The sequence below is a fragment of the Sinocyclocheilus anshuiensis genome, unplaced genomic scaffold, assembly GCF_001515605.1.
Source record: "Sinocyclocheilus anshuiensis isolate Anshui unplaced genomic scaffold, SAMN03320099.WGS_v1.1 scaffold735, whole genome shotgun sequence".
NCBI classification, from domain to species: Eukaryota; Metazoa; Chordata; class Actinopteri; order Cypriniformes; family Cyprinidae; genus Sinocyclocheilus; species Sinocyclocheilus anshuiensis.
In genome coordinates, this window is record NW_015548245.1 from 1307421 (window position 1) to 1334378 (window position 26958).

A 26958-nucleotide genomic window follows, 5' to 3' on the forward strand; every position below is an offset into this window, starting at 1 on the left:
CCATAAACCAGAATAACAATCATGAATCATGTACGCCAAGATGAAAGATTTTGGATGAAATGGGATTGGCCACCTTTGGGAATACGTGCAGGGCTCAAGGGCTTGTGTGTTTATTCCTCTTTCATCTTCTGAATGTGTCCTGCTCTGATAACCGCCTCTTCCAAACAAACAAGCACTGTATCTGGATATAATTATGAGTGAAGACATGATGGGTCAGGGACTCACTGATCCTTTCAGCAGACACAGAGGTCAGGGGAGTCCCGAAAATGAATATTCTCCATGCTTGCATTCATCATCTCCCTTAAGGACATTTATCAACATCTACACTTCCTCCTTTCTCCAGGGCCCGGTCAATATATCCTGACTACAGCCCAGCCGGCACTAGCAGCTGTGCCCCATCATTCATGCTTGATGGGGTACAAAATGCTGGCACATTTTAACACCCAGATCGTATAAAATCTGGTTTGTGTGGAAGCACATTCTGACATGAAGAAAACTTCAAAAAAAAAATATTTAAAAAGGTTAATTTCCTACAATTCTTAGTGTAAATCTCACAATTTTGAGTTAACTTGTGATTTGCAAGATGTAAACTCAAATTCTGCCGTTATTTCTCACAGTTCAGAGTGTTGATCTGGCAGTTTGAGTAAACACTGAGATCTAAACTCAGAAATATTAAAAAATAGTCTGAATTGTGAGATGTATAGGCTAAACTCAAATTGTGAGATACAAACTCAAAACATAGTCAGAATTTTGCATTATAAACTCGCAATTCAGAGAAAAAAAGCCAGAATTGTGAGATGTTGATTTAAATGGTGAGATATAAACTCAAAACTGCTAAAAAAAAACTAAAAAAAGTTATAAAATCAATTCTCAGAAAGAAAGTGTAAATTGCAAGATATAAACTTGGAACTGCAAGAAATAAAGTCAGAATTGTGATATCAACTCATAATTATGAGAAAGAAAGTCTGAATTATGAGACACAAACTTGGAAATTCTGAAAGAAAAAAATTGCAGGATAGAAACTCGGAATAGCAAGAAGAAAATTGTGAGATACAAAGTCAGTTTTAGCTTATTTTTTTTATCCTGTGGTGGAAATTGGCTTTTTATATTTGTATTTTACTATGTTGTTTTTTTTTTATATAATAGGCTATTTAATATTTAAAAAATACACAAAATGGCTACATTTTGCTAATATAGATTTTAAAATATATTTAGATAAATACTTTTAATTACTTATATCTCCTTATATTTTTTTGTCCATATATATTTTCGGTATGCTTATATTTGTATGATTCAAAATGTATGTTCATATATGGAAAGATATTTTCTTCACTGTTTTACAACATATGCATATATTTGGAATGTATTTTGGAGAGAAATGTTTCTTGCAGTATATGAGTTCCAAGGTTCAGTAGTCTCATGATGCCTGTTGTGTTAACCACAAGGGCTCTCCAAAAGAAAGATGTATTGGCCTGTGGATCAGACTAACAAACCCACAAAGTCTCTGCAAGGAACTTTGTATCCAAAACCCTCACTTAGCAAGAAGGCTATTGAGAGGTGACACTTAAAATTCTTCCATTTCAACTTCTGGACAACATACACACATACCCAGATTGAACCCTAATCAGCTGGCTCTCCAAGGAGCGGCTTTTGTTTCTCGCAGAGCAGTAAACCAAGTTCAAAGTTGGGCTTTGTTTCCTGTGAAATTCCCCTTGCATCTCAGTCTTGTCTGGATAAGAAAAGTAATGGCAGAAAGGGAGGATGGATATCACTATAATTCTCCAGTGCCTCAGGGATACCGAGGACCTTTAAACAACGGACAGGTGTTTTAGGGAATAATTTGTGCAGATTTCAATCAATCTTACCCGCTGGACTGCCACACTAATTGCAAATGAGAAATTTTGGGGGGATACAAATCACGCTGTTGACTGATTTTTTGCTGATGTAATAGAAGCTTTCAGCAGGTCTTACATAAATGAAAACCACATTTTTCGGAGATCACAGTGTCCGCGCTGAGCTAGAAGATTAGGAGAGTTTTGAGGGTAAAGACGCTAGAGGAACAACCAAATTTTGCATCATTGGCTCCTGCACAGCTTGAGTATGTTTTGCCTGAGCTGCCGTATTGTGTCATTAGGAGCATTTTCAATAAGGCCTCAATACTCATGAGCTTTTCTGTGCAAAAGTCATTTTGTCTGTCTGGCATTTTTGTGTTCCTATATCAGCTTTAAAACCCATCTATAAAACACTGTGTTCATTTTTACACCTTGGCATGATATCAGTTCTATGACATCATAATCACAGTCCTCATAAAATAATGTAATTATAACTATGCATGCAGTGGTGAACTTTTGAAAAAGAGAAACAGAACTGACATGTTGTTTCCAGAATCAGCAATTAAAGAAATCTCATTGCAGACTCGAGTAATGATGCTGAAAATTCAACGTTGCCATCACAGGAATAAATTACATTTTAAAATATATTCAAATAGAAAATATATATTTTAAATTGTAATAACATTTAACAATATTACTCTTTTTACTCTATATTTAAATGCAGCTTTGGTGAGCATAAGAGACTTCTTTCAAAAACATTATAAAGTCTTAATTTTACCAAACTTTTGGCTGCCAGTGTGTAGATATCATTACATAAAAGTAAAAAAGTATAGAATTTTTTACAATGTTCATTTTTAAGTGGAGGAAAGTATTAATAAATGCAGACCTTTGAATGTTTAATTGAGAATAAAAAGTGTGAGAATAGTACAGGTTATGTGCATATTCAGAGCCGACCTTTATGAAGGATGATGTCATTTTTGACTATGAATGAGTTTGAACTTGTTTTTATTTAAATGGAGGCCAGCAGGTTTATATGACTGAAATATTAAGACTGACAGTAAGCTGTGCTCGGAACATTCGCTTGACAAATGACGTCATGTTGCAGTCACAATTTGAGCCTGTGCAAACCTATATTTTTTAGATATAGCTCACTGTGTAACTAAACATTATATGAGAGAATTTTTCCAGCAACATGCCAAAAAAATATTCCCTCACAGAATTAAAGTGATTTGAGTTTGATTCTTGAAGTGGTGCGGGCACAGAATGAGTCACTGTGTGAAACTGTACCAAGCATGGAAACTCTACTCGTACTGAGTCTGCTTGCATGCCATAAGGCTGGTGCAAATCCCTTGTCTGGTTTCTTTCAAACAATGGAAATTCTGGGCAACAAATAATTGCACTAAATACAATCAGAACAATCCTCATTTAATGCAGTAAACTGCATTGTTTTGAGCTTTCGCAATAGTTGACAAATGGATATGGACATGATGTTCTTTTCAACTTTTTAGGTTAAGACAAAATTCTCAATACAATATTCAATACATCAAGTTAAAAGCTGCGTTTTAAAAAAAAAACATCAATCATCATTGTTTTAACTTCAAATCGTTGCTTCTGGCCAAAATATGAGTCCGTAATAACATTTCCTCCGGTGAAAAAGTCCATCCCCTGTTGTCCTCTCACATCAAAATCCACCGACATATTTGTTTAGAACTGTTTTGGATTGTTTTTGCTTAGAAACAGTGCTTGATTTGTGTATATTTCTCTCCTGATTCAGACAAGACGCCTTTTTCACTGGAGAAAGCAATATTATGAATAAAGGACTCATATTTTAGCCGGCAGCAACGGTTTGAAGTTATGAATGTCTTAACGATGGATTTGTTTATTACAAACATGCAGCTTTTCACTTCACACGACATTAATTGATAGACTGGGGGTCATGTGGATTATCGTGATGTTTGTTTGGACTCTCATTCTGATGGCACCCATTCACTGCAGAGGATCCACTGATGAACAAATGATGTAATGCCAAATTTCTTCAAATCTGTTCCGATGAAAAAACAAACAAACTCATCTACATCTGGAATGGCCTCAGATTGAGTACATTTTCATTACATTTAAATTTTTGAGTGAACTATTCCTTTAATAACCGGTGACAAAATAGTATAGAATAAATTGCATATTTCTACCCAGATTACAGATTTTTGTACAATTCAGTTAATTAAAACTAGTTCATTAAGAGGACAGTCAGATTGCAGGACAATGTCCACATTCTCTACTTGAAATTTCTATTAAAAAACTACATTTGAACATAGCTCATTTACATACTAGATTAAAAAAAAAAAAAGCAAATAAAATACTAAAAAGTACCACTTACATGCTGTGGCTCAACTGGGTTTATAAAGTCTTCGTTTGAGGAGAGTGAGAATGTGAAGTGCTTCTAATGATAAATAGGCTTTGAGTGTTTGTCTAGACTAGAGCTTGGATGTAATTGACCAGAGAGCCTGTTAGCCTACATTTAATGCTCACGCTGTGCTGTGTGAAGCTGTCTTAGCATGGGTTCAGAATGGTTCTCTCATTTAAGTAGGTCTATTCAGCTCACTCACTATTAAAGATTAGTGCAGCGAGTGAGACAGTACAAAGTTTTTTGGACACTGGCCTTGCCCCTTTTTCCATAGTGCTCAACCAGATGTTCAGTCACATCGCATCCAGCAAGCAACTTGTATTATCGTAAATGCAACCTGCACTATATCAGCACGAATAAAGTATTTATTCTGGAGAACAAAGATGCATTGTGGTCTAAAGTGATGCACATTTCAGGTTACTACTCTTTTTTTTTTATGAATGGCTTATTATGCTTATGGAACAAATCTGATTTAATAAGTTATGCTGATTATAAATAATACAGACAAAAACGAGTGACACATAGTTGATTGAGACTAGCTGATTTAGATTGCATAACACAAAGATGGACATCATAGCTTTGTGAAATAGCTTGATCTGTTTTTCTTCTTTCTTGTTTGTTGCTGTAATCACTGAGAGCTTTATTCTTTGGTTTTGAGTTATGTTTATTGTAATAAACCAGTGTAGGCGTGTTTTCATTTCCTTCCCTATGCTCAATATTTTAAGTACTACCAGAACTATGTAAGCACCTTATTTTTTATAACCAGTCTGCATGATTTTCAACACACCTTTTCCTAGTTACATTGCTTAGTTTAAACGTTTAAAACAGGGCTGCCCAAACTCGGTCCTGGAGGGCCGGTGTCCTGCAGAGTTTAGCTCCAACTTGCCTCTACACACCTGCCTTTAAGTTTCTAGTATGCCTAGTAAGAGCTTGATTAACTGGTTCAGGTGTGTTTGATTGGGGCTGGAGCTAAACTCTTCAGGACACCGGCCCTCCAGGACCGAGTTTGGACAGCCCTGGTTTAAAACATGTTTAATGATTAGCATAGAAATGTTTACAGATTGTGATATGGTCTTTTTCCCAGTCTTCTTAAACGAGTCTTTGGAGACCCCCCCTTCGGCGACAAACTGCAGTTACAGCCTCCAGGACGCGACAACCCAATGAGAGCAGCGATTGTCAGTGAGGCGAATGGCGAAATTAATCGCGTTTTGATAAAACAAGAAATACAGCACGTTAATGCCCTGGTGTAACCCACCTCGATGACTTCTCCAGAACTTGAGAGGGTTTCCTGGAGGCTAATAGGCCCTGTGTAGCTGTCCGAGAAACAATGCAGACTGATCGTCTGACGGACGCGAGGCGAATGTATGTCTGTTTTATGTGAACGCTGAATTCCTCGCGATGGACGCTAGAAACAACAGAAACGCTTCGTTCTTTTCGCGCCCTGTCATTAAATCACAATGGTAACCGTAGTTACCGCCTAGTTCAAACATGTCAGTTCAAACAATGCGGTTCGTACTGTAAAACCTTATTTTAATATGTGATCTACAAATGTTAGGGTGTTTAATTTTATTTAATTATGAGGATGACAATGATGATTAGTATCGTGTTTGTGATCACAAGTGGCGCCAAATAAGAAGTTACCTCAGTTTTGTAGGTTTGTGATACGAAATGCCTTTTTTTGTTTTGATATGGTTAAAAGTACATTTTTGTAAGTTTTTAAACATTGTCAGGCAAATAATACTTTGTGTACTGTAATACTTTGACTTTCAGGAGGTCCGCTGTGTGATGGAGATAGAGGAGGCCGATGGTGTTCTTCAGGTTTTCTGTCCTTGGCATTTTTTTCAATCTCAAAACGGGGAAATCAAGCACAGGTTTACAAGTGAGACACTTTTTGTTCGACATAAAAGGAATGTTCCAGGTTCAGTACATGTTAAGCTTACTTAACATGTGCAGCATATTGTCGATTCCCACAGAAAATAATTACCTTAGCAAAAATCACTGATTCAGTTACAGTCTAAGTAAATTGGACCGGACAGTAAACATTACAATCAAGTACACACGTTGTGGTTTTTAGCCAAAGATATGGCTTAAAAATTGTACATGTTAGCATGAATATGAGGGAATCACTTCGTCATCTTGTCCAATCTCTCAACTTTATTTTCATAAAGCCTCCATACAAGGATACCAAGAAGGGAAGTGACATGGAGTTAAGTTGGTAATTTGTTCTCTTTAATCAGAAGCACATAAACCTGTCTTCTTGTTAGCAATTTATATTGTAACGGGGTGAAGAATCACACGACAAGTAATCTCAATCAATACCCCGGAGGGTGGATTTATTGGGGTGATGGGTGATAGGGAGAAAGGTCCAGGTAGGTGCTCCTGTGCCGTGAGTGCTCTCTTCTGTCTTCCCAGTGCAGAGGGTCCGTGCAGTGCTCCTGTGGGGCTGGTCGGTCACACGCTGCTTTCTGTGGGAAAAATGAGGGCGAGTTAGTGCTCAGTCTCATGGAGGAATCTCCTAGATGGCAGAGCTTGCGTGGCTTATGTAGCCGCCGCCTGATGAGGTGCAGTTGTGACCGATCAGCCTGTGATGATGATGGCCAGGTGCTCCTCGCTTGTTTCCAGGGCGATGCTGATGAAGCTTCGGGATGCTCGTCACACTCCCCCCCCCTAAGCGTCATCCTGGTCCTGTTAACGATATGAGATAGTAGGGGAGAGATAGGGGGTGGGTGGGGAGTGACCCCTGACAGACCTGCGAAAGCTGCCCAGATCCGAGAGAGGCCATCCGCGTTGGCGTTCGCGGCTCCAGCCCGATGACGTACTTCGAAGTGGAAGTCCTGGAGCGCGAGGAACCATCGGGTCACCCTGGCATTGGTCTCCTTGGCGCGGGCCATCCACTGAAGGGGTGCGTGGTCCGTGACCAGGGTGAACTTCCGGCCCAGGAGGTAGTACCGCAGCTCCAGGTCTGCCCACTTGACGGCTAGGGCCTCCTTGGGCGACGCTGATGAAGCTTCGGGACGCTCGTCACAATATCCAAGAATGAAAAAATAAGACAGAAATGGTCTTCAAAATAACTCATATTTAAGTCAACACACCTCTGTTCAACACCCACAGATATTACATTGCTGATAAATAACTAGTTTTTCCCAATGGAACAGTAGTCCAACTGTAAAAATGAAAAAGTTTCCAGCTTTTTATAGGAAGAATTAATGCAAGTGCTTTAACGATAATATGAGCTTCACATTTCGCCCTTTAAACCCACCATAAGCTGGCACTTAAAACTAAGGGATGAGTCAAAATAATTTTATGCAACAAATGCAGTTGAATAAGCCAACTTGGTATTGAATTCAGAAGATTATAAGTTAAATCAGATTAAAGACATGATAATGTTTTGATACAAGATCTATCTTGCTTTCTGTTATCATCTTACATGAATCTTCAATAAAAGTAGCATTCTCTTTAATCAGTGAGATGCCTGAATGTTCCTCCTAAAAGATCAATGTATACACCAGATTTCATTACTCAGCAGTAAAGGGGCAGTAGGCAGCCAGATGTACAAGTTAAGTTAGCCAGTGATTCAGCGTCCTTGAAAAACACGTATTAAAACCACATTTGTTGTGCCGTCACTTTAACTCAGAATGGCACCAAACATTATCTCACGCAGTAATGGATTGCACATCAACAGAATCGTACAGAAGTAGGTGCTGCCAAACAGACAGACATTTGGAAAGTCTTGGAATTAAACTGCCCTCATTTCGGCACGTTTCAATTTAGCCAAACATCTGCTTTTTTAATAAACAGATGAAATGTGTTCTCTCATGCTGCGAATATAAATAATAGGGCAGTTGGACGTGACGGCGAACTCGGGCCAATCAATATAAGGCAAAGACTCTGTAAAACAATCCATAATTACGACAGCCATCCTGGGGGGCTCGACACCTTAAAATGTTCAGTAAGTAGACACTATTCCTACCCCTGGTTGACATCCACCATGCTCGTATATCAAAGTTCCTTCCTAGCTGTTGGCTTTTAAAGCAGAAATAGAGAGTCGGATGCGTTGCAGACGTGCTTAAGTTTTATTTCTTTGTCAAAATGTGAAGTTCTCTCTTTTCTTTCTTTAGCAACAAGTTTATGAAGTGAAATTGGAGGACGGAAATGTATTCGTCAAGCACGCAAGTGAGCTCTCGTTACAACCTTTCGGCCAGGTCAAGGAGAACTGAAGTTCTTGGTTACGGCAATGTTTAGTTCCCTCGAACTAAAACATCTGCTTGGATCTCGTAACATCTGAAAAAGATGCAGAATTATAGTTGAATAAACTTTGCTGTTCCCAGTGCAGCAGTTGTTAACATTTGTGACAATTTGTATATACACACTATACAAATTAAAGATAAATTGTTCTTTAATGTTGTATGCAAATTGCTTCAAATGACACTAAAATGAACATTGTTCTCTGACATTTAGATTATATATTTTATGATTTATTTGAATTGTTATGAATATCTTAAAATGTAAGTTGGCAAAATTTATATGCAAGATTAATTGAACTCAGGGAAAATGGGGTCACAGACTGTTCATTTAGTCAACTTTTTATTTCAACGGCTTAATTAGTCATAGTTTTAAATTCATGATCGTTAGCACTCCAGATATGTTAATGTTTTTCCCTCTAGGGCCGTAATAAATGTTTGCGGTTGTAACTTGCCATAATTATACCTTCCTAGATCCAGCTCTCTTGAGTGTCAGGTAGAAATGACTTTCACTACAGGGAAAATGTGACTTTGGAGAATTTAATTAATTACTTGGTCGACTCACTTAATCTTATGTTCCAATATGTCTTTAAAAAAAACTTTATTCTTAATTCGAACAATCTTCCCATTTAATCATCAGTATTAGTGAGATTATCCTACCTTTACTAAATATAAGTTAATGCAAAAGAAGATATATGCAATGCAATGCTCAAACATTGGTTATGACAACATGGACAGTAGTTTTGTAATGACTAATGATTAAAAAATGCTAAATATATCTTGTAATGGTGGGTTATTGCATTTTTTAAAACTTTATTATTAATAATAGTTTTTAAAAAAATTACGTGTGTGATAAAGCATGTGTTGCATGCCTGCTTATGATTTCTGTTTATCTTTTTGTGTACATCTTTTTTTATTTACGTTTAATGGATTAAAAACAATAACAACAGAACATGTTTACAAGAGATCTTTATTTACATTCTTGTAAAATTGACAGACATTGTAATCCACAATTTACACACAAAACTGGCTTTTGAGATTGCAAGATGGGAAATTTCATGCAGTATAAGTTACAATATGATTTGCTTAGATTTTCAGGATTTGTTGTATGTAAAATGTTTGTGAAGCAAGCATGAAAAGAGATATTGTGCAAAGGCAACTATTCGACTTTCACTTTGTAGTGTAGTGGTAGAGTTATCAATACACATTTTGCCAGAGGATATTCCTGGAAAAGTCTCCCTGAGACCAGCCAGACAGTTGAAGCGAGGACAAACACTTTTGAAAGCTAACTGGAGGCCAACAATTTTTTAGCACCATATTTATCCAATATCCAACTCCATCTTGCCTTTGAAATAGAAATGTACAGTATAGATATGCTAAAAGACCAAGGTTACTTTAACTGGATATATTACAAAATTACAAAAGTTAAAAGTTATTCAAGTTACAAATGTACGACTTAACGTCACTTACAGGTGAGACTGTCTGGGATAGAAAAAAATGGTTTTCAGTCATTTTAAGTGCGTACTTGGTATACAGCAATGTTTTTTACAGTTTTAAGAGTTATATATATTGTTTCCTCATGATTCGGAAATGTCCTGTTAATGGCGCATTTTATCATACTTTTTTAAATATTGCAATGTTATTGAAAAATCTCAGATTTTAATGTCTGATTACAGTTGGTCTGTTATGAGACTTAGCTCAGAAACTTTGCAAATTGTGTTCAACTGCAATTTTAGAAAAAATGTGCCACAATATTAGTGTACATTTCTCTATTGGATTATTTCCCAAACACTTTATTCCAATTAATCAAAATTTTTACTTTTTTTGAGGTATATTTTTGTTCTTTGAAGATTTGATTTTAGAATATTGTTTTAATATTGTTTATATTCTACCTGCATTTGGGCCAGCTGTACATCTTTGGATACACAAACAAAATAAACTTTTGCATCATTATCTATTAAAGCATGCACTGTAATCCCTCAACTCAATTAACTTTCTGCTTTGAACCAATACAGAATAGTGAAAGCGTAAGGGATTAGACAAATCAAATCAGAATTACCATAATGAAATCCTATTTGCAATGCTACCTACAAAATGTACCTCAAAAAATACAGTTGTCCAGCTCATGCAGGTCCACATGATGTTTTTATGGTCCATTAATTGTTGAAATCACACAATTGGATTTTTGTTACTTTAGGGTGGAGTTCAAATACAGCAACTGCATTTATGTTGCATTGTCAGTTGGCTATATTAGAGGAGGCTGAATTGGATTAGCAAACTCAAATTCATTAGGATTAGGTTAAAAAAGAAAAGAAAAGAAATGGGTGCTGTAATTTGAAATTCAGATATGAAATTACTGAGGGAATAGCCCAACATTTTAACAGACCTATGGTTGATTGGCTCATAACATAGGACGTTTTTTTGTCAGGACTCTCAAGTCATTATTGGAACACAATATTGCACTTTAGGAGACAAACAGAAACAAGAAACAAAATGCAATCAGTTTACCCTAAGAACTATACATCATACACTGAGATGTACTGTATTAGTTGGAATTCATATCAAAAGAAAACTTTTAATTAGGCCAGCCAAATGGTCAAAAGGATGAAGAGGGCATTTCGAAAAAGAAAAAAATAACAATAATTTGTGTTTGAAGTTAAGGCCATTATATTATTCTTTGTCTCACCACAGGTTTGTTTAGTCTACCTTGGCGATCCGTTCTGTTAAGGAAAGCTATTCTTGGCTGGGGTCAGTTGTGCATTGGTCAGACCAATAGTTGGCCAAATCACAACTGGAATGATGACATGGAAAAGGAGGCGAGACAGAACGAGCATCTTTGCTGCCTTGGGTCTTGTTCATTGCATCCAATAGAGTAGAATATTTTGTTGATGAAAGGATTAGCAGCTGTCACACTTGACCTCAACCCATACAGACTTGTCTCGCCTATTTAACCTATCATCTATGGAAGACACTGATCAATTAGAGAAAATAAGTCAATAATTACAGATCTAAATGTAGGACGTTCCACATAAGCAAATTTTGACATTTTAAATAAATAAATGAAATCAGTCTGTATGGGACTTGTAGAATATTTGGCCTAATCATAAAATAAATGTCTTAATGAAGTAAACTTTGAGGAAGAATGAGAGGACAGTTTTCCATACACAAGTAGAAAGAGTTTAAATGTGTTCGGATAAATCAGGTAAGGATTTTGCTCCGTTAGGACAGAGCATCCAATATCACCCGGCTGACCAAGTTTGGGATTTCCATAGCAGGTTTTTTGAGTCTTTTTCTCTTCACTTTCTTCAACCCGAAAGTCCTGCATGAGAATGGAAAGCATACACTTGATTTTCATCAACATCTTGAAATTATTGTTTTAAAAGTGCACTCTGAGAACTCACCTAAAGAAAGATCTACAGTCTTGGTTGTGTCCTTGTAGCAGGTCTCCTTCTGTTAGTGTTCGTGGCTCTACGGTTCTGGCTCCTGCCCTGTTGGCCAAAAGGGTAGGCCACCATTTGGGTTGACCCTCTTCTGACTTGCAATCCCTGGGACTCCCTCATCTCCCGTGCCATCTGTGTTAGTGTTAGGCCAGGATTTGTTTGCAAGCGTTGGAATAAGCTCTCACGATTCACAGTTCTTTTAGGGCAGCTGAACGTCAAAGCCACTCCAGAATCTGACTTCATCTCCCTGGAAAAACCATCTGAAGTTCCATCAAAGCAGCGGCCAATGGCAATCTCTTTGGCAACTCGTGGGTTCTGGTCTGTGACAGTGTATATTCCATAATTGTGCCCAAGTGGATCAACAGGAGCTAACATATTGAATGCATGAGACGCATTGTTCTGAAGAACAGGAGGATGCTTTATCAGATACTCTTGCAGGAGACCGTTGATGCCTATGCGACGGCAGTTACCTTGTGGGATGACAGAAATGAGTGACCTGTCTACAATACCTTGATCAAAGAGCATCCCGCTGCACTTGAACTCGAGACAAGCAGCAGAGGTGTTAGGATGGTTTAAGTCGCGGGTACTACGAATGTCTCTAATGCCATACAACTGACCTCTTGTCTGAGGATGAGTGCCACCAAGGTTTCTTGACCTTACCATGATTTCTGAAACTCCATGAATCTTAACTTTGATGTAACAAGCCCTGAACTCTTGTGGATTTGGCCACCAGGAAAGATAGTCTCCAGTCCAAGATGTGAGGTCACTCTCCTGAAAGGGTACCACATTGTACTCATATTTATCTTTTTCGACACGGAAAAAACGAAAGTGGTTGGCATCAACAGGTGCATTTTCACATGCAATTAAACTCTGATAGGGATAGATTGGTCCATTTGTTTCATCAAAATTGTTAGGGTTTGGTTTGGCTAGGTTGATTCGGAAAGCTGTTTTCTTAAGTGCTGGATCCTCATGATCTGAGCGCTGGTAATCTAACTTCCCTAAGTATGGCTGAGACACACCAATAATGTTTGGGTTCATTTTTGGCATTGAGGGGGCTGCTTCCAGTTCCTCACCTCCCATTATAGCTGTGACGTAAGCAGTGTATGCATCAGGCCTCTGAGCATCACAGAAAGCTGGAAGACAAGCACCGTTTGGTCCTGTTATCACACTGTCAAAGCGCCCCCAAGCCCTCGGATTTGACGAGTAGCCGGGCTTAGGCTCCAGGTTTATCAAGTTTATTACCACACCTTCTAGTTGCTCATTGGGCAGGAACTTGTCGCTCATGTATGCCTTCACATTGACATAGCAGCGGCGATTCTCAGGTACATCAAGATTGAACAACCTACGCTCCCTGATTTCCATATTTCCTATCAGGAAGGTGCGCTCCTCTCGTTTGTTTCTCCCGCTGCCAACAATGGTGTTTTGTGCGGGTTTAAAGTTACTCTCCTCCTCCCAAATGCCTGTATCGGGATTGAGGGACCAGAGTTTCATTGTAGGGATGTGCTCCTGCATTTTTACATGCTCCGTATCAAGAAGAACCTGGACTGCGCCGGCTCCTAGAACCTCCTGGTTTGCCCCATCTCGGAAATCTACTGAAAACATTCCATATGTCCTGAGAGGTAGCATGTCTCCTTCATTGTCTACAAAGTTGAGATCTCCAGGAGCGGCAGCAGCCATGGTAATGTTGCGTGGGTCAAGGAACGTGACACTGGCCTTAACGGTCCCTTCGTAAACTTCCCCTGTGTTTTTATGGAAAGAGTTTGGAGGTATGACCAGTTGACCGATGGGGTCCTCATCTTTCATTTCACCTAGGTAAATGGTATTGCTTTCTGCAGCATTGATATCAATAGGTTCCTTCTTCCTCATCACTTTTACGTCATGATAGACAGCACCTCCTCTCTTGTCAAAGATAAAAACCTTGATTGTGTCAATGAACTTCTGAGAAGGGTCCACAAAGTTTACCACAAGACGCTGTGTATCTGGAGACACCTGGATTGTAAACCCACCCTGATATCCTGTGGTACCAGTCCGTTCCTTCCCCATGTAAATATGTCCAAAGCGCAGGGGTTCATCATTGTCTGCTGACACCACCCTGCCCCGTACAAGAACTTTGGGCTCCACACAAGTCTGGCAGCCACACTCACTCACAACCTTGATAGGCAGGGTGTAACGGCCACAGTTGATCTCTCTAGCGTCCATTTGTTTGGCCCCACAGCAGAAGCCAGATCCATCCCTGCAGCGCATGTCAAAGTCCAGTGTCCCAGGGCATTTGTTGTGTGGACAGCGACCTGCATTGTAAAACTTGGAGTCTGTTCCAGGCTGCTTGCAGTCTAATGGTAATTTGATCAGGTGAGTATCAGGTGTTGAGTTGCAAGCTGGTGTTCCTTTAGCTGTGAAATACAAAATGTGAGATCAGTGTGCTACATTTTCAAATAATACAGAATATTTATGTACATTGCAAAAAATTATGTTCTTGATTTTCAGTCAAATATTAGCCTGAAAAGGAAGTCTGATGACTTGCCAAAGTATTGGTTCTGATTAAAACTTATGATGTCATTATGTCACCACCTTAATGACTGCAGTCATTATTGTCACATTACCACTCTACTGTAAATGCTGCTCATTTTTTTCATACGAGCCCTGTGTTTCCTTTAAAATGACACTTATTGGAGAGAGCAACCATGTAATCTTATTTGAGGTTGATGAAATTTAATTTATGGAAAACATGCAAAAAAAGAGTGAATACAAAACACATTAATCATCCTCCGTTAAGAACCCTGCTGTGACAGGTGTTAGTGTTTCATTCAGCAAAGCACATTTCGTATGCCAAAATGATTAAGCAAAGAGATCCCTCAGACAAAGTCTAGGGCTGATTGCTTTAACACGTGTTTCGCCAGACTAATTCTGACAATCTATATCTTGGATAACAAGCATCATGGGAATTTTCACAATGTGTAGTTATGTGTGCAAATGTGGAAATGCATACTTGTCTGAGGATGAAAAAAACAGGATTTATTGACAAGCTTGGATTTCACTTTAATATGGAGAGCGGGTGGGATTTAAGGATTTTAGTCTGCCCACCACGACTTCTTGCCAGTCATTCCTTGTTTAGAAAGTGGTCATTTCTACCAACTTAAACATAATAAAATACTGTACCGCAGATGTCACTAGACATTATAGACTTTAATATTTCACTGGAAACCTCAATATTTAATGGGGTTATTTTTCTTCTTTAGGGACATTTTGCAAAAATGCTATAATGATCCCCGTTGACCAGTAAAATGGTTTTGCACTTACTGAAAACAGTGAGGACAGCTGAAGCAGACTTGATGCTGCCTGTCAGACTAGTTGCTTTGCAGTGATATTGCCCTGAATACTCTGGTTTCAAGTCCCGCAATATCAAATCTTCGTCGTACTTGTATATTGTGCGATTCAGTAAGGTTCCATTGTGGTACCTTTGGATCAAACAAATAAATTTTTTTGTAACTAAAAGATTAATGTCAGAAAACCTATATAGAAACTTAATTGTTTTTTACCAGTAATATTTGTCAGGTTTTGGTGATCCTGTTGCTCTACAGCAAAGGGTTGCACGTTGTCCCTCGTAACGCACTTTGTCTTCTGGGTGCTTCTCAATATATGGCTTTTCTTTAACACATAAAATGAAGAAACCAACAATGCAACAGTGCATGAAATGATCAATGTTGGATCATCCATATCCAGTGTTTTCTTCTTTTCCTTACCTGAGGATCGTAAGATGGCCCGTACCCAGAGTTCATCAGCGGTATTGTTGGAAACCGGGAGAGTAACAGGTACAAATTTGTCCTTTATTATGAGCACTCGGGTCTGTGGGGTGGTGCACAGTCCATCAATCTTGAACTGACCCTTGGCATCAGTGTGGGCACGGACGACCTTGGCTTGGCTAGCCAGAGCCACTGTGGCGTTTGGCACTGGGACCCCTGTAACACTGAAGACCTCCCCGTATAGTGTTTGTCCATCACAGATACAGTAGCTGCAGTCCTTACTGGGACGTCCCCCAGGACAGACACGTTTGCATGCCACTGTAAAAATAAAACAGGTTTTTTGAATTCATTGTAGCAAAAAAATGTATGGGTTTTCAGAGATTGTGTGTTTTGTAATTAACAGTACCTGGACATGGATTTCCACACTTTTGAACCTCCACAGGTCGCCCTGTACACTGAATCTTAGTAGAAGATCTGTGACATGTCCTACGCCTTGTCCTGCGACCCTTCCCACAAGTAACTGAGCAAGCACTCCATGAACCCCATTGGCTCCACATAGCTGTTTGGGTGAGATTTGGGAGGAAATAGTGGTTAATTAACAATCACCACTGTGGCAAGTTTTCAGAAAAAAAAAAAAAAAGCTGGGGATCCAACAAATGAAAAAACAATCCTCTTTGTTTGTGGTATTTTACTGTTTAAATATATGCTTATATATGTGAGTGTACAAAAATGTCAGACTGCAATCTGACATCTTTGTCAGTGTGATTACATTGATTTTATGATCAAAGACAACAAAGCTCTGTACACTGAAACATGTTTGGGTTTAGCCAGCTAATTGGGCACCACCTGTGTCATGTAATTGTCAGCAGGATGTGATCGCTCTTGAGAATCATGAGTGGAAAATAAGCATCAATTCTGAGTTTGAGTGTCAAAAGGATTTAGGTAATTCTGAAATGTGACAAAAACAAATATTTGGACTATCTGGTATAAAGGGCACACAATGAGTTTGACAACTCACTGCTTTCTAAAAATCTGTTGTTTTGCTGCTAAAAAAAAAAGTTTTAACCATCATAATGGTTCTTTGGGCCAGTCGGTCACCTAGCTAAACCATATTACCGCTATCTTAGCCAGATTTGGAGATCAGCTAAACCAGATTAAACCAATTAAAAGCTTTTTTGGTTGATTTAAGTGGTTTTTAGGAGAGGCGCTAGTGAAACCTGGCACTGAATGCTAGGAAATGCATATTATATCAGTAAAATGTAAATATTGTCTCCAAATTCATATTTGTTCCTTATTTACCTTCACATGGTGGTGTTGAACACTCTCTCCGTTCAATGTGAGGTCCCACACAAACAGGTGAAAGAAACAGTGGAAGAGGTTGCGTGCTCATGCATTTCCTCTGACGGACTTGGATGCCAACATCGTTACAGGCGGTGGCAGAGCAAGACGTCCATTCACTCCAGTCGGTCCAGTATGAGTGGACTTAAGTAACAAAACAAAGAAGACTCTTGCACGCTCATATGTTAAAATGCATATGCCTCCATATGGAATACACTTCTGTACTTTGATGGATTGTCTCTTGACTAATTGTACCTGGTGGACACTGGAATCGCACATGGTAGTTGGAGCAGCTGCGACCAAATGGCTGCTCCTTATTGATGCACCAGAAGCCCTTCTCCAGACTGGAATGGACCACCTCCCCCGTATCCGCAGCTGCAACCCAGTCCGTGGTACGGGCCTCGATGGCTACAGGTCGTGAGCAGACCCTTTCCCGGTAGTAGAAGCGAATGGCTTCTAACCTCTCGTAGTCGCCGTTTCCTCCTGGATGGTCGATATTGAACCAGGATGTCCACTCGGTTACGCCTGGGTTACACAAAACAAAGATCAGAGTAAGATGTTTAACAAGAACAGTATGCTCTTGCCAGTGACCCAAAAATGGAGAACAAGAGTTTCCTGATTACGTCAAATTTCTGCCCATTTTGCTGGGTTTACTCCAAAAGATTAGTCCAGCTTTTTACATCACATAAACAGAATACAAACCATGTCCTACAAAAGTGCTTGTTGCTTTATATCGAGCAATCCCACTGGAGGTGTGAATTGAATGACATTATTTAAGGCAAAGAGAGCTGTCTGAATTATCTAAGAGACAACTTATTCTCTTGCTCCAATTAAGAACATGTGTAAACTCATTTACACATCCATGAGTCAATGTCTTATTGTTTCAGCATTGCAGTGGCTATATGCCTTTATCATTACAGCTCACATTTAATGAAGACAGATGACTCTAGAAATCATTACATCACATTTTTTAGCAACACAGAGGTCCACAATGCGGTTTGGATCAAGTAGGACACCACAAATTAGTTGATTGCATAAAGAGAGCATGTTAAAATATCCATAACTACCTGTGGTCTGTGGCTCCACAAGGCTGTTGTAAGCCAGCTTTCTGTTCCTGTCTGTTTTGTTCAACCTCCGAAGATGTGAGCTGTCCCAGATGGGTCCTGTGGGAATGCAAAGTTTATTACAGTGCACTCAACAAAGGTGCTACCAAAGAAATGTTGGCTGTAACTAAATCTTGCAGAAACACTGACCTCCTCAGAGACTAACTAAATTTGGTCTCAAAAAGTTGGTCACAAAATGTTTTGATTTATTACAGTGCAATATAATTTGCAATGTAATAGATCAGAACAACTTATTCCTTGCATGTTCCTTGGGTCGCAGACACGTCTGTGAATGTGATCGGAAAATCCTGCTTGACTTTGCGGCCAATGGAATGTGTGCAAAAGACATTCAATATTTAAGTACTGACTTTTTTGTGCATTGGTAGTACAAAGTAGTCCAAGTGGCCTACTTTTATCGACTCAGCATCCATTGGCGTCTACGGCCCTTCTGAACCATGTCCAACCAGTTTTGATTTAGCACCTGATATCTGATCTCATAATTGGCATGAGGAGGACACATTTGGTCCATTTCTTCACTGTATCTTTTTTCCATTCCGTCTGGTCACACATAAGGAAGTGGAGCATGCACGATGGCCTGATCCCCTACATCAATTCTCAAACTAATCTGGAGACACTTACTAGCCAGGGCCCCAAAGGAGAAGATAGAGTAATGGGAACAAACACATGGTGTCTCATGCTTTCTAGATGAGACATTACCAGAAGATGCACTCCCACATCCCAGATCGAGGACAGTGGGCCTCCGGTCCTTCGTGCGAATTGTCCTGCTTGCATAAGGTATATCCCTGAACCACTTTCCAGAGCTTGCTTATAGTGTGCTGTGATAAGGAAATCAGACTGAGGGATTCATTCACCAATGTCATTCATTTTTTTCCAAAAGTGACATGTCCCACAGATGTAGCCAAGCCTAACATCCTCAAGTAGAAACAGCACAGTGTCTTGACAGAGAATTGTTACTGGCATTACTCGACGCTCACACACTGAAGCGCTTATCTGCGGCAGACATGTCAGTCACCATAGAAGCTCTGCAGGACTTACTCCAAGCCACCATTACTGTTATTATATCCCTCTTCTACACTGCATTGATTTACCATGTAGGTTCACCTGAAAGAGTGTCATTCCCAAAGTATAGATTGTGGAATATGAGATGTCATTATTTCAGTTATATCTTGAGTGGCCTGCTGAGTCTCGAGGCATGGTGTCACTTTTCTAAAAACCATACTTAGCTGTTGGTTATTGTGCCACTCTGTTTTTCCTGGCCATGAAGTTTCCCCCTTTAGTGGGGAGTTGATTTTTTTTCGATAAATAACAAAGTAAAGCCTTTAGATGGCAATTTATACCTGGAGATCATTACTTTAAGTGTAGTCCTTTGCATTTCACACGCAATTCGTCACTACTATGCCAAGAATAAGGCCAGAAACACTATGGAACTGCACAAATGCAGATACAACATTTTTAGTAAATCTTTTTTATCTTATTTTTTAATCATTGTTTTAAGATTTTTCATTAGTTTAAACTGGAAAATTAACAAAAATAATGATTAAAGACAGGCGTGCGGTGCAACTGTAGATATTTACATGCGTTTTGGTGTTACTGACAAACCTCCGTACTCAAGGGGGCGATAAAGTTCATTTTAGCTGTTAGCACCATATACTTATTATCCAGGTAGCTAGCTAAATTCTCTTCAAACTGGTGCTCCGCCATGATAGTAAAAGGTTGTTTACACCAAGGGCAATAAGTATAACAATATCCATAACTAATTTGTTCTAATTCATTGAGAATAGTCCATACCATTACTATAACGATAACAACACAGAGAACTATATAATTGGAATCACATTCAGAACGTTTTTTTTTTTTTTCAGATGATGAGACATAAAAACATTGACAGCCAATCAGAATCCACCCAACTTTAAAAAGCTTGAGAATTTAAAGCAGCACACAACATAACTGCATTGTGCGCTGTGTTATAACACCTACTAAGGCCACCAATATAATTAGCAATAACCAGATCACATACTTTAGTCTGCTTTATTCCAAGACAGAAGAACTGTGTGTCCATGACCTCAGTGGAACCTTGTAATATCCGCACCCAGTAACAGGGCATTATTAGGATCAGGTGTGTAAAACATATTTACTTTGAAGTGGAAACTATAAGTTAACAACATCTAAAAATATACACCTTTCTATATAGCAGTGTCCTCCCAACATAGAATGACACCCTGCCCTCTCATAACTGACCACTCGTGCCAAGATTATTTTGGGAGATGGTTCTCAAACAAAAGGGTAATTTAAACTTGTTACAGCAATTCTGTTATTACTTTGTTCCTATCTTATTGCCAGGGGTTTTACCCCACAATATAAAGTGCAGTAACATTACCCTTTTAGGACTTCTCGCGTCACCTCATAAAGTCTGCACAGTGTCCAATAGCCATTCTCAGACAATTAATCCATTCACGCAAACAGTCTGTGGCCTTTTAATAAGACATTCCCCCTTTTTTAATGTGCATTTGGAGTATTGCTACCCAAGCCAGAAGCGAATCAAAATACATGTGAGGGTTGAGTTTTAATAAAAGAGCTACGTAAAAGCTGCAGCGGAGTGGTTACTGCACATGCTTCTTATACGGGAATCATTTTTCGGTCTCTGTCTGTAAATAAAAGCCTCCAAAAAGGTTAGAAACAAAAACATGCCAAAACTTATCTGGCATTATGCTTTCTGAAAGTTTTTCCCATGTTTATCTGAAAAGGAAAGGTAACTCATTTTGGCATGTTATGTAAGCCCTTTGACAAAGCGTTATAGTGCTAACCCACATACTCATATGTATTAGGGCGAGTGCGAAAACACTGTGATGGCTTTATTGCAGTATACGAGGTTGGTAACAAGTAGGGATTTGTTTGAAATCAGAGGCATTTCATTTAAGAAGGCAGTGTGCCCGGGCAGTGATCTCGAAATTGCATTCCACATCCCATCGTGTTTTAATTAATGCAAATGAGAGCTCCAAAGTGGTTTTGTCTATGTGTTTATCCTGAGTCGGACTCTGCAAACATGTGGAAGTAGTTTTGTGCATCTGGCCCAAGTCCTGGCTGAGGTGTGCTCGAGTGGAAGATGGTGAGCTCTGTCTGATTAGGTTGAGAAGAAGATTAGGAGACAATGACTGTTCCATAGACTCTGAAGTGGGATGCATCTGTGCTCCATTATTCTAAACTGAACTGCTTCATTGTCACTGCATAATAATGAAACCCCAGCCAGATTGGTGTGCGTTTAAAATGATCTGGTTTGGTTTTCCTTCTCTTTGAACTGTTTTATCCAGAAAGTTGATCTTAAGCGTTGGCTTTAATGTAGAATACACTAATATCCTGGAGAAGTGTATAGTTTTCTAATTTGAATTAGTCATTGTTTTCTATAAATAGAATACCTAAAAATTCTTAAAACAATATAAAACTACAAATATTAGTAATTAAGTCTTGTTTTTAAAAGCATCTGGGGTATGTTATATTTTTCTCTTTTTTCTAGCTTATTTAAAACTAGTATTGAAAACAAGTTTTACATTAATGTTTTTAAGTTGCTTCTTGAACATATGTTTACATATTTTAACTGGAAAATTAGATTTTTCCTGCTGTGTAAAGGGAATTAAAATGACGGTAACTCAAGAATCGAGTGCTAAATTTTATAAATTTAAATTGGCAGCGACAGCACAACGACAAAGGACACTAATGTATGTACACTTGCTATTATTATTGTATAAACAATTTTTAAACATTCAGTTAGCGGTCAGGTAGCGGCCACTCACGGAAAACCCTCTTTTTCATATATCAAAGCAACAGAGATCGATGTACCGGGCAGCTGAACTTCAGAGCAAAGTGAAACATCTGGAGAATAAATCGTTTGAATGGAGCAGATTAGAGAGTGGCAATATTTACTTTGGAGCGTTGAAAATGGCTTCGCCGTGCCCTGGATGAAACTGGCACGGACGTGCGAGCTTGCAGCTCATTACCGGATGACTGAGCGACATCTGGTTATTTAAAACCAAACTTTAGTCCTAAAGGTTTTTAAAAGCGTTGACTTAGAGCTCGGCAACGTCAGGCGCTATTTTCCGTGCCGGCTGTCTACGCGTGTTGGGAAACAGGTAATAAATTCCGTGGAGAGTTTGAGGTGGACCGGAGACGAGATGGAGTGACAGTGAATGTAATGAAGGTGGATGAAACGGTGCTGCTCCAAAATTCAGTCTGAGTTGGTGGGCAGTTTCCCAGTATTCACCACAGTCAGTCATTCAAATAATGAATTCCTCTACAGTCATAGTTTACTTTTCCAATACGAAGACTTTTGGGAAGCATCAGAAATACTTCAGTTTAAAATAATGGTGCTTTGTGACACACTCAATATTTTAAATAAGACTTTTGAAAGGAAATTTCATCAATGACAATATGATAAGGTGCCATTTCCACTTCTGTTTTCATGTCCAACCACTATACTGCAGTTGTTTACTGCAATAAATAACAGCTGGAGCAGATGTTAAAATTCACATTCATTACCTTCTTCTTATTGAATTTACATAATTAGTAAAAACCTTCCTTTCAAAGTGTCATTTAACAGCAGTGAGGCAAACAGAAGCAGTTCTGTAAGCAAAAGCAGTGATTTTTACTAAACATCACTCCAGCCATGTAAGTTGATAAAGCTGTCACAAACAAACAAGCTCTCACTGTTTTTTTTTTATTTTCTAAGTCTTACGTGCTGACAGCTGAATCCAAACTGTTACATAACGAATAACATATAAATGCATCATTCATCAAACATCCTTACATGTTCTAATTAAGACAATTATGAGATCATTTCAATTACGTTACCTTGTGCCAGAGACACAACAAAGATGGTAGACAGCACCAACGTCACGACTGTGAAGTCCCACATAGTGCCACAGCCACTGATGGGCAGCTGTTGGTAACAACTAATAAATTAAAGACAGACACCAAAAAAAAGTTCTTGAGTGGCTTGACCAATGAATTTGTTTCCCTCGTCCTTCAAAATCAAGTCTGATTGTTTCGTGAACTTCCCAGAGTTTTAAAAGACAGGATGGAGTGGAGAGTGGTCCAGGCCAGCCCCCTCCTGCTCACCATTGGCTATTGCGCTAACATCTGTGTTCTTATATCATTCCAACAGACAAAAAAGAACCCACAGATGTAGGAGAAAGGTGAATGTTGCATCAGAAAAATGTCATGTTTGTGTTTTTAATCAAGATATGCTGGATTACCAGAGATCTGGGTGTTTGGGCAGGACAATAAATCACATTTTGTGTTTCATATGCTCTGGTCCAGCACGTTACATCATTTCAGCCACAAATGAAGATGTACATGTGATGACAGCAGATGAATTTAATTTTTAAAAATCTGTTTATTTCACAATGGATTTTTCTTATTTTACTCGCATGCAACTATGTTGGGCATTGCAGGAATGTTCGTCCAACATTCAGAGACTCAACAGACAGTAAAATGGCTCTAATGTGACGCACCTGTTGCGTACAAAGGGATTTGTAAACAGTCAAAAGGTTTCAAATTTGGTACTAATCCATAGTAACTATTTCACATTGTTCGAAGGTGAAGTGTCTTTTTTTTTTCTTTAAAGGAACAGTTCATCCAAAACTAAAAATGTACTCACCCTCAGGCCATCCAAAATATAGATTAGTTTATTTCATCAGAACAGATATGGAGAAATTTAGAATTACATCACTTGCTCATCAATGGATCCTCTGCAGTGAATGGGTGCCGTCAGAATGAGAGTCCAAACAGCTGATAAAAACATCACAGAAATCAACACAACTCCAGTCCATCAATTGTGAAACGAAAAGCTGCATGTAATAAAGTCCTCAATCCATAATATTGCTTTCTCCAGTGAAAAAGTCATCTCATCTGAATCAGGAGAGAAATATGCACAGATCAAGCACCGTTTACAAGTGAAAAACGGTCCAGAACAGTTGATTCCAAAACAGAATGTTGTTCATATTTTGGCCAGAAGCGACAGTTTGAAGTGATGGATTTGTTTCTTACAAACACGCAAATTTTCACTTCACAAGGCATTAATTGATGGTCTGGAGTCATGTTGATTACTTGTGGATTATTGTGATGTTTTTATAAGCTGTTTGGACTCTCATTCTGACGGCACCCATTCACTGCAGAGGATCGATTGGTGAGCAAGTGATGTAATACTACATTTCTCCAAATCTGTTCTGATGAAGAAACAAACTCATCTACATCTTGGATGACCTGAGAATGCATACATTTTCATATTTGAGTGAACTATTCATTTAAGAGTATGTTAGATGACAGCAAAGATCATCTAAATGTAAAAACAGGACTGATAATAATAAACTTCAAAAAAGTCTACAAAATGGCAGATATGGGATTGATATTGTGCATCCTTTTTTAATGTCATTTTCAACTGTGTTTGATGAAGGACGAATATTGTATAACCAGAGTGCCAAACTAAAAGCTTATTGTTAAAGTCCAAATTTTGAAGTCTAACTCATGGTTCATTAGCATAGGTAATTGTGTTTAACCATGTGTAAATACTTTCCATGCATGCTACATGTACAGTCCTGTTCCACTGTCTAGGATCATGCATTACCAGCACATCCGTGACGGGGAGATGCGTTCACTCGCCAATCCATGGTGTCGTCCAACATTTAGAGTCATTTTTACACAGCTGTTTTGAAAGCATTGACAAGTACAGCAAATATTTCACTAAATGAGTCTGGAAAAAAATGAGGATCAGAAGTCAGAAAGCATGTAGATTACAGGGAATTGTCGTATCAAAACAGAATAAATGGCCAAATTTGCAAAGAAAAGCACAGACCAAAATATTTCCCCCAATTCATTGGCAGTCTAAACAGATTTTCATATTTTCCTTTGTCACCATATTGAGTGCATATGGCTTCCTTTGCCTTTTTACCTTTGTGAAACTCTCCATGTGTGTTTAAAGACAATAAACATACTTTTTGGCCTTCAGTGGGGTGGACAGAAATGTAAAATGTTTATTGGCGGACTAAGAAATATGATCTCCGGATGAGTTCATGTCCACCTTTTGATGAATATTTTTGTTTTTTGATGAATATTTTTTGAATATTATTGTTTACACAATGTCCTGAAATGGCCTATAATGCATTAGCGATGAATCATTACGCTGCTTCGGTATTCCTGTCCACACTGTAACTGTTGTTGCTTTAGACAGAAACATTCCTTTATATCACCCACGCCTTTTCCTGACTTTTGAATAAATCTCTGGGAAGAAATAATATACTGTATGGTCTAAAGAATATCGTAGCTACCTCTTGTTCCCAAATATTGGCTCATGGAGCACATTTTCCAAGGTTTGGCTAAATAATAACATCCGTGGGTTTTCAACATCCAATGTTTCTTCAAACACCCAGCTTTAACATCTAAATTAATAAACTCGGTTTTTACATAGATAATTTATTAATTCAACCTATAAGAACTAAGAAAACACATGTACATTGAGCAATGTATAGTAAAAACAAAATGATTTACATATATGTTTGTCATCCTGGGATTATTTTATACTGTACAACCTTTCCAAAAAAGTACAGATGAATAAATTTGTAATTGGCGTAAAAGTCCAGCAGAAAAGCATTGGGTTTGTAGGTGTCGTGCACATTAGACTGGAGGCACTATCAGGGTAATGCATTTTGAATTTATCTAACATTAAAAAGACTAATGTATTTTTTTAAAAATTGCGATTTTGAGAACTCAACAGTTAGACAAAAATTTGCAAAATTTAATAAATAATTCTAAACCCATCTCTTAGGACTGAAAGCTTGTTTCCATCACAAGATTAAAAAAATAAATAAAGATAATTGTGACTTTTGATCTCACAATTCAGACTTTTTTTCTAGTAATTCTGAGAAAAAAGTTAGAATTATGAGATATAAAAATAGAATTTTGTTTATAACTCGCAATTGTGAGATATAAAGTCACAATTCTGAGAAGAAAAGTCACAATTCACAAATGTGAGTCAGAGTCAGAATTGCACGATGTAAACTCTGAAGTGCTAGAAATGTTTTTTTCCCTCTGAATTCTGAGTTATACTGCTGGATTGTAAGGTATATACTCAGAATTTCAAGAAAAAAAGTCAGAATTGTGAGATTCATTTGCAATTACCTTTTGTATTTTTCCATCCCGTAACAGAAACGAGCTTCCATAGAAAACTCACCTTAACTATCCAAAGTATCTAGTCATATTTGTCAGTAACTGAATGCCACAGAACAATCTAAAAAATACGAAAGGGGGAAAAACATCCTTGTTATTCAAAATACAGGTCTGTATACATGGCTACAGTTCTATAACACATTCCGTGCCGGGGAATTCTGGCAGATTAAGTTCAAATTTTTTCTGAATGTCATAGGGCAGGAATCGTCCCGCCAGAAAATGGTTTCCCGAGAAACCTGTTGCGCACTTTTTGGGAGCTGTCAGAGAAATGAGAACTTCTGGATTTATCCCATCTTTGGCGGGTTCGTCAACATCCCAACCTTCAGGAAAGAGAGACAGGAAAAGTGAATCCTTTCTCACCATCACAAGCCACTGGATATTAACTGAAACATAGTAATGTTGCTATATTCTTCCAGATAAGATGTGGAAAACTGGCTCATGGAGATCATTCATCACACTACTGTCATGAGGAACGATAGCACAAAAATTACAGTGTGTCAGCCATCAGATGCAATTTTGAAATACAGTCTCCCGATGACATAATGCCTGTGAGTTTTCCTTGGTTTGATCATTTGTCTGTTTTGAAAACACTTCAGGTCCAGTGCAACACATTTGCACATTAAGGTCT

General features: G+C 38.4%; 2 protein-coding genes across 2 annotated transcripts in view; both read right to left on the bottom strand.

Moving 5' to 3' along the window:
- Positions 1–10818: 10818 nt before the first annotated feature.
- LOC107655229 (cartilage intermediate layer protein 1-like) lies at positions 10819–23067 on the bottom strand. The gene is made up of 10 exons (XM_016442676.1): positions 22959–23067; positions 18060–18155; positions 17248–17517; positions 16954–17136; positions 16061–16213; positions 15655–15972; positions 15451–15559; positions 15212–15369; positions 11876–14304; positions 10819–11793 (listed from the first exon to the last, which is right to left on the bottom strand). The coding sequence occupies exons 1-9, from the start codon at positions 23020–23022 to the stop codon at positions 11888–11890; spliced, it is 3768 nt and encodes a 1255-aa protein (XP_016298162.1). The 5' UTR covers positions 23023–23067; the 3' UTR covers positions 10819–11793; positions 11876–11887.
- A 3170-nt stretch (positions 23068–26237) lies between these two features.
- LOC107655232 (yjeF N-terminal domain-containing protein 3-like) overlaps positions 26238–26958 on the bottom strand; it is a 33855-nt gene continuing 33134 nt past the window's right edge. Inside the window, exon 6 of the mRNA XM_016442681.1 lies at positions 26238–26650. Within this exon, the coding sequence (XP_016298167.1) occupies positions 26454–26650 (197 nt within the window). The 3' untranslated portion in view covers positions 26238–26453. The remainder of the gene's footprint in view (positions 26651–26958) is intronic.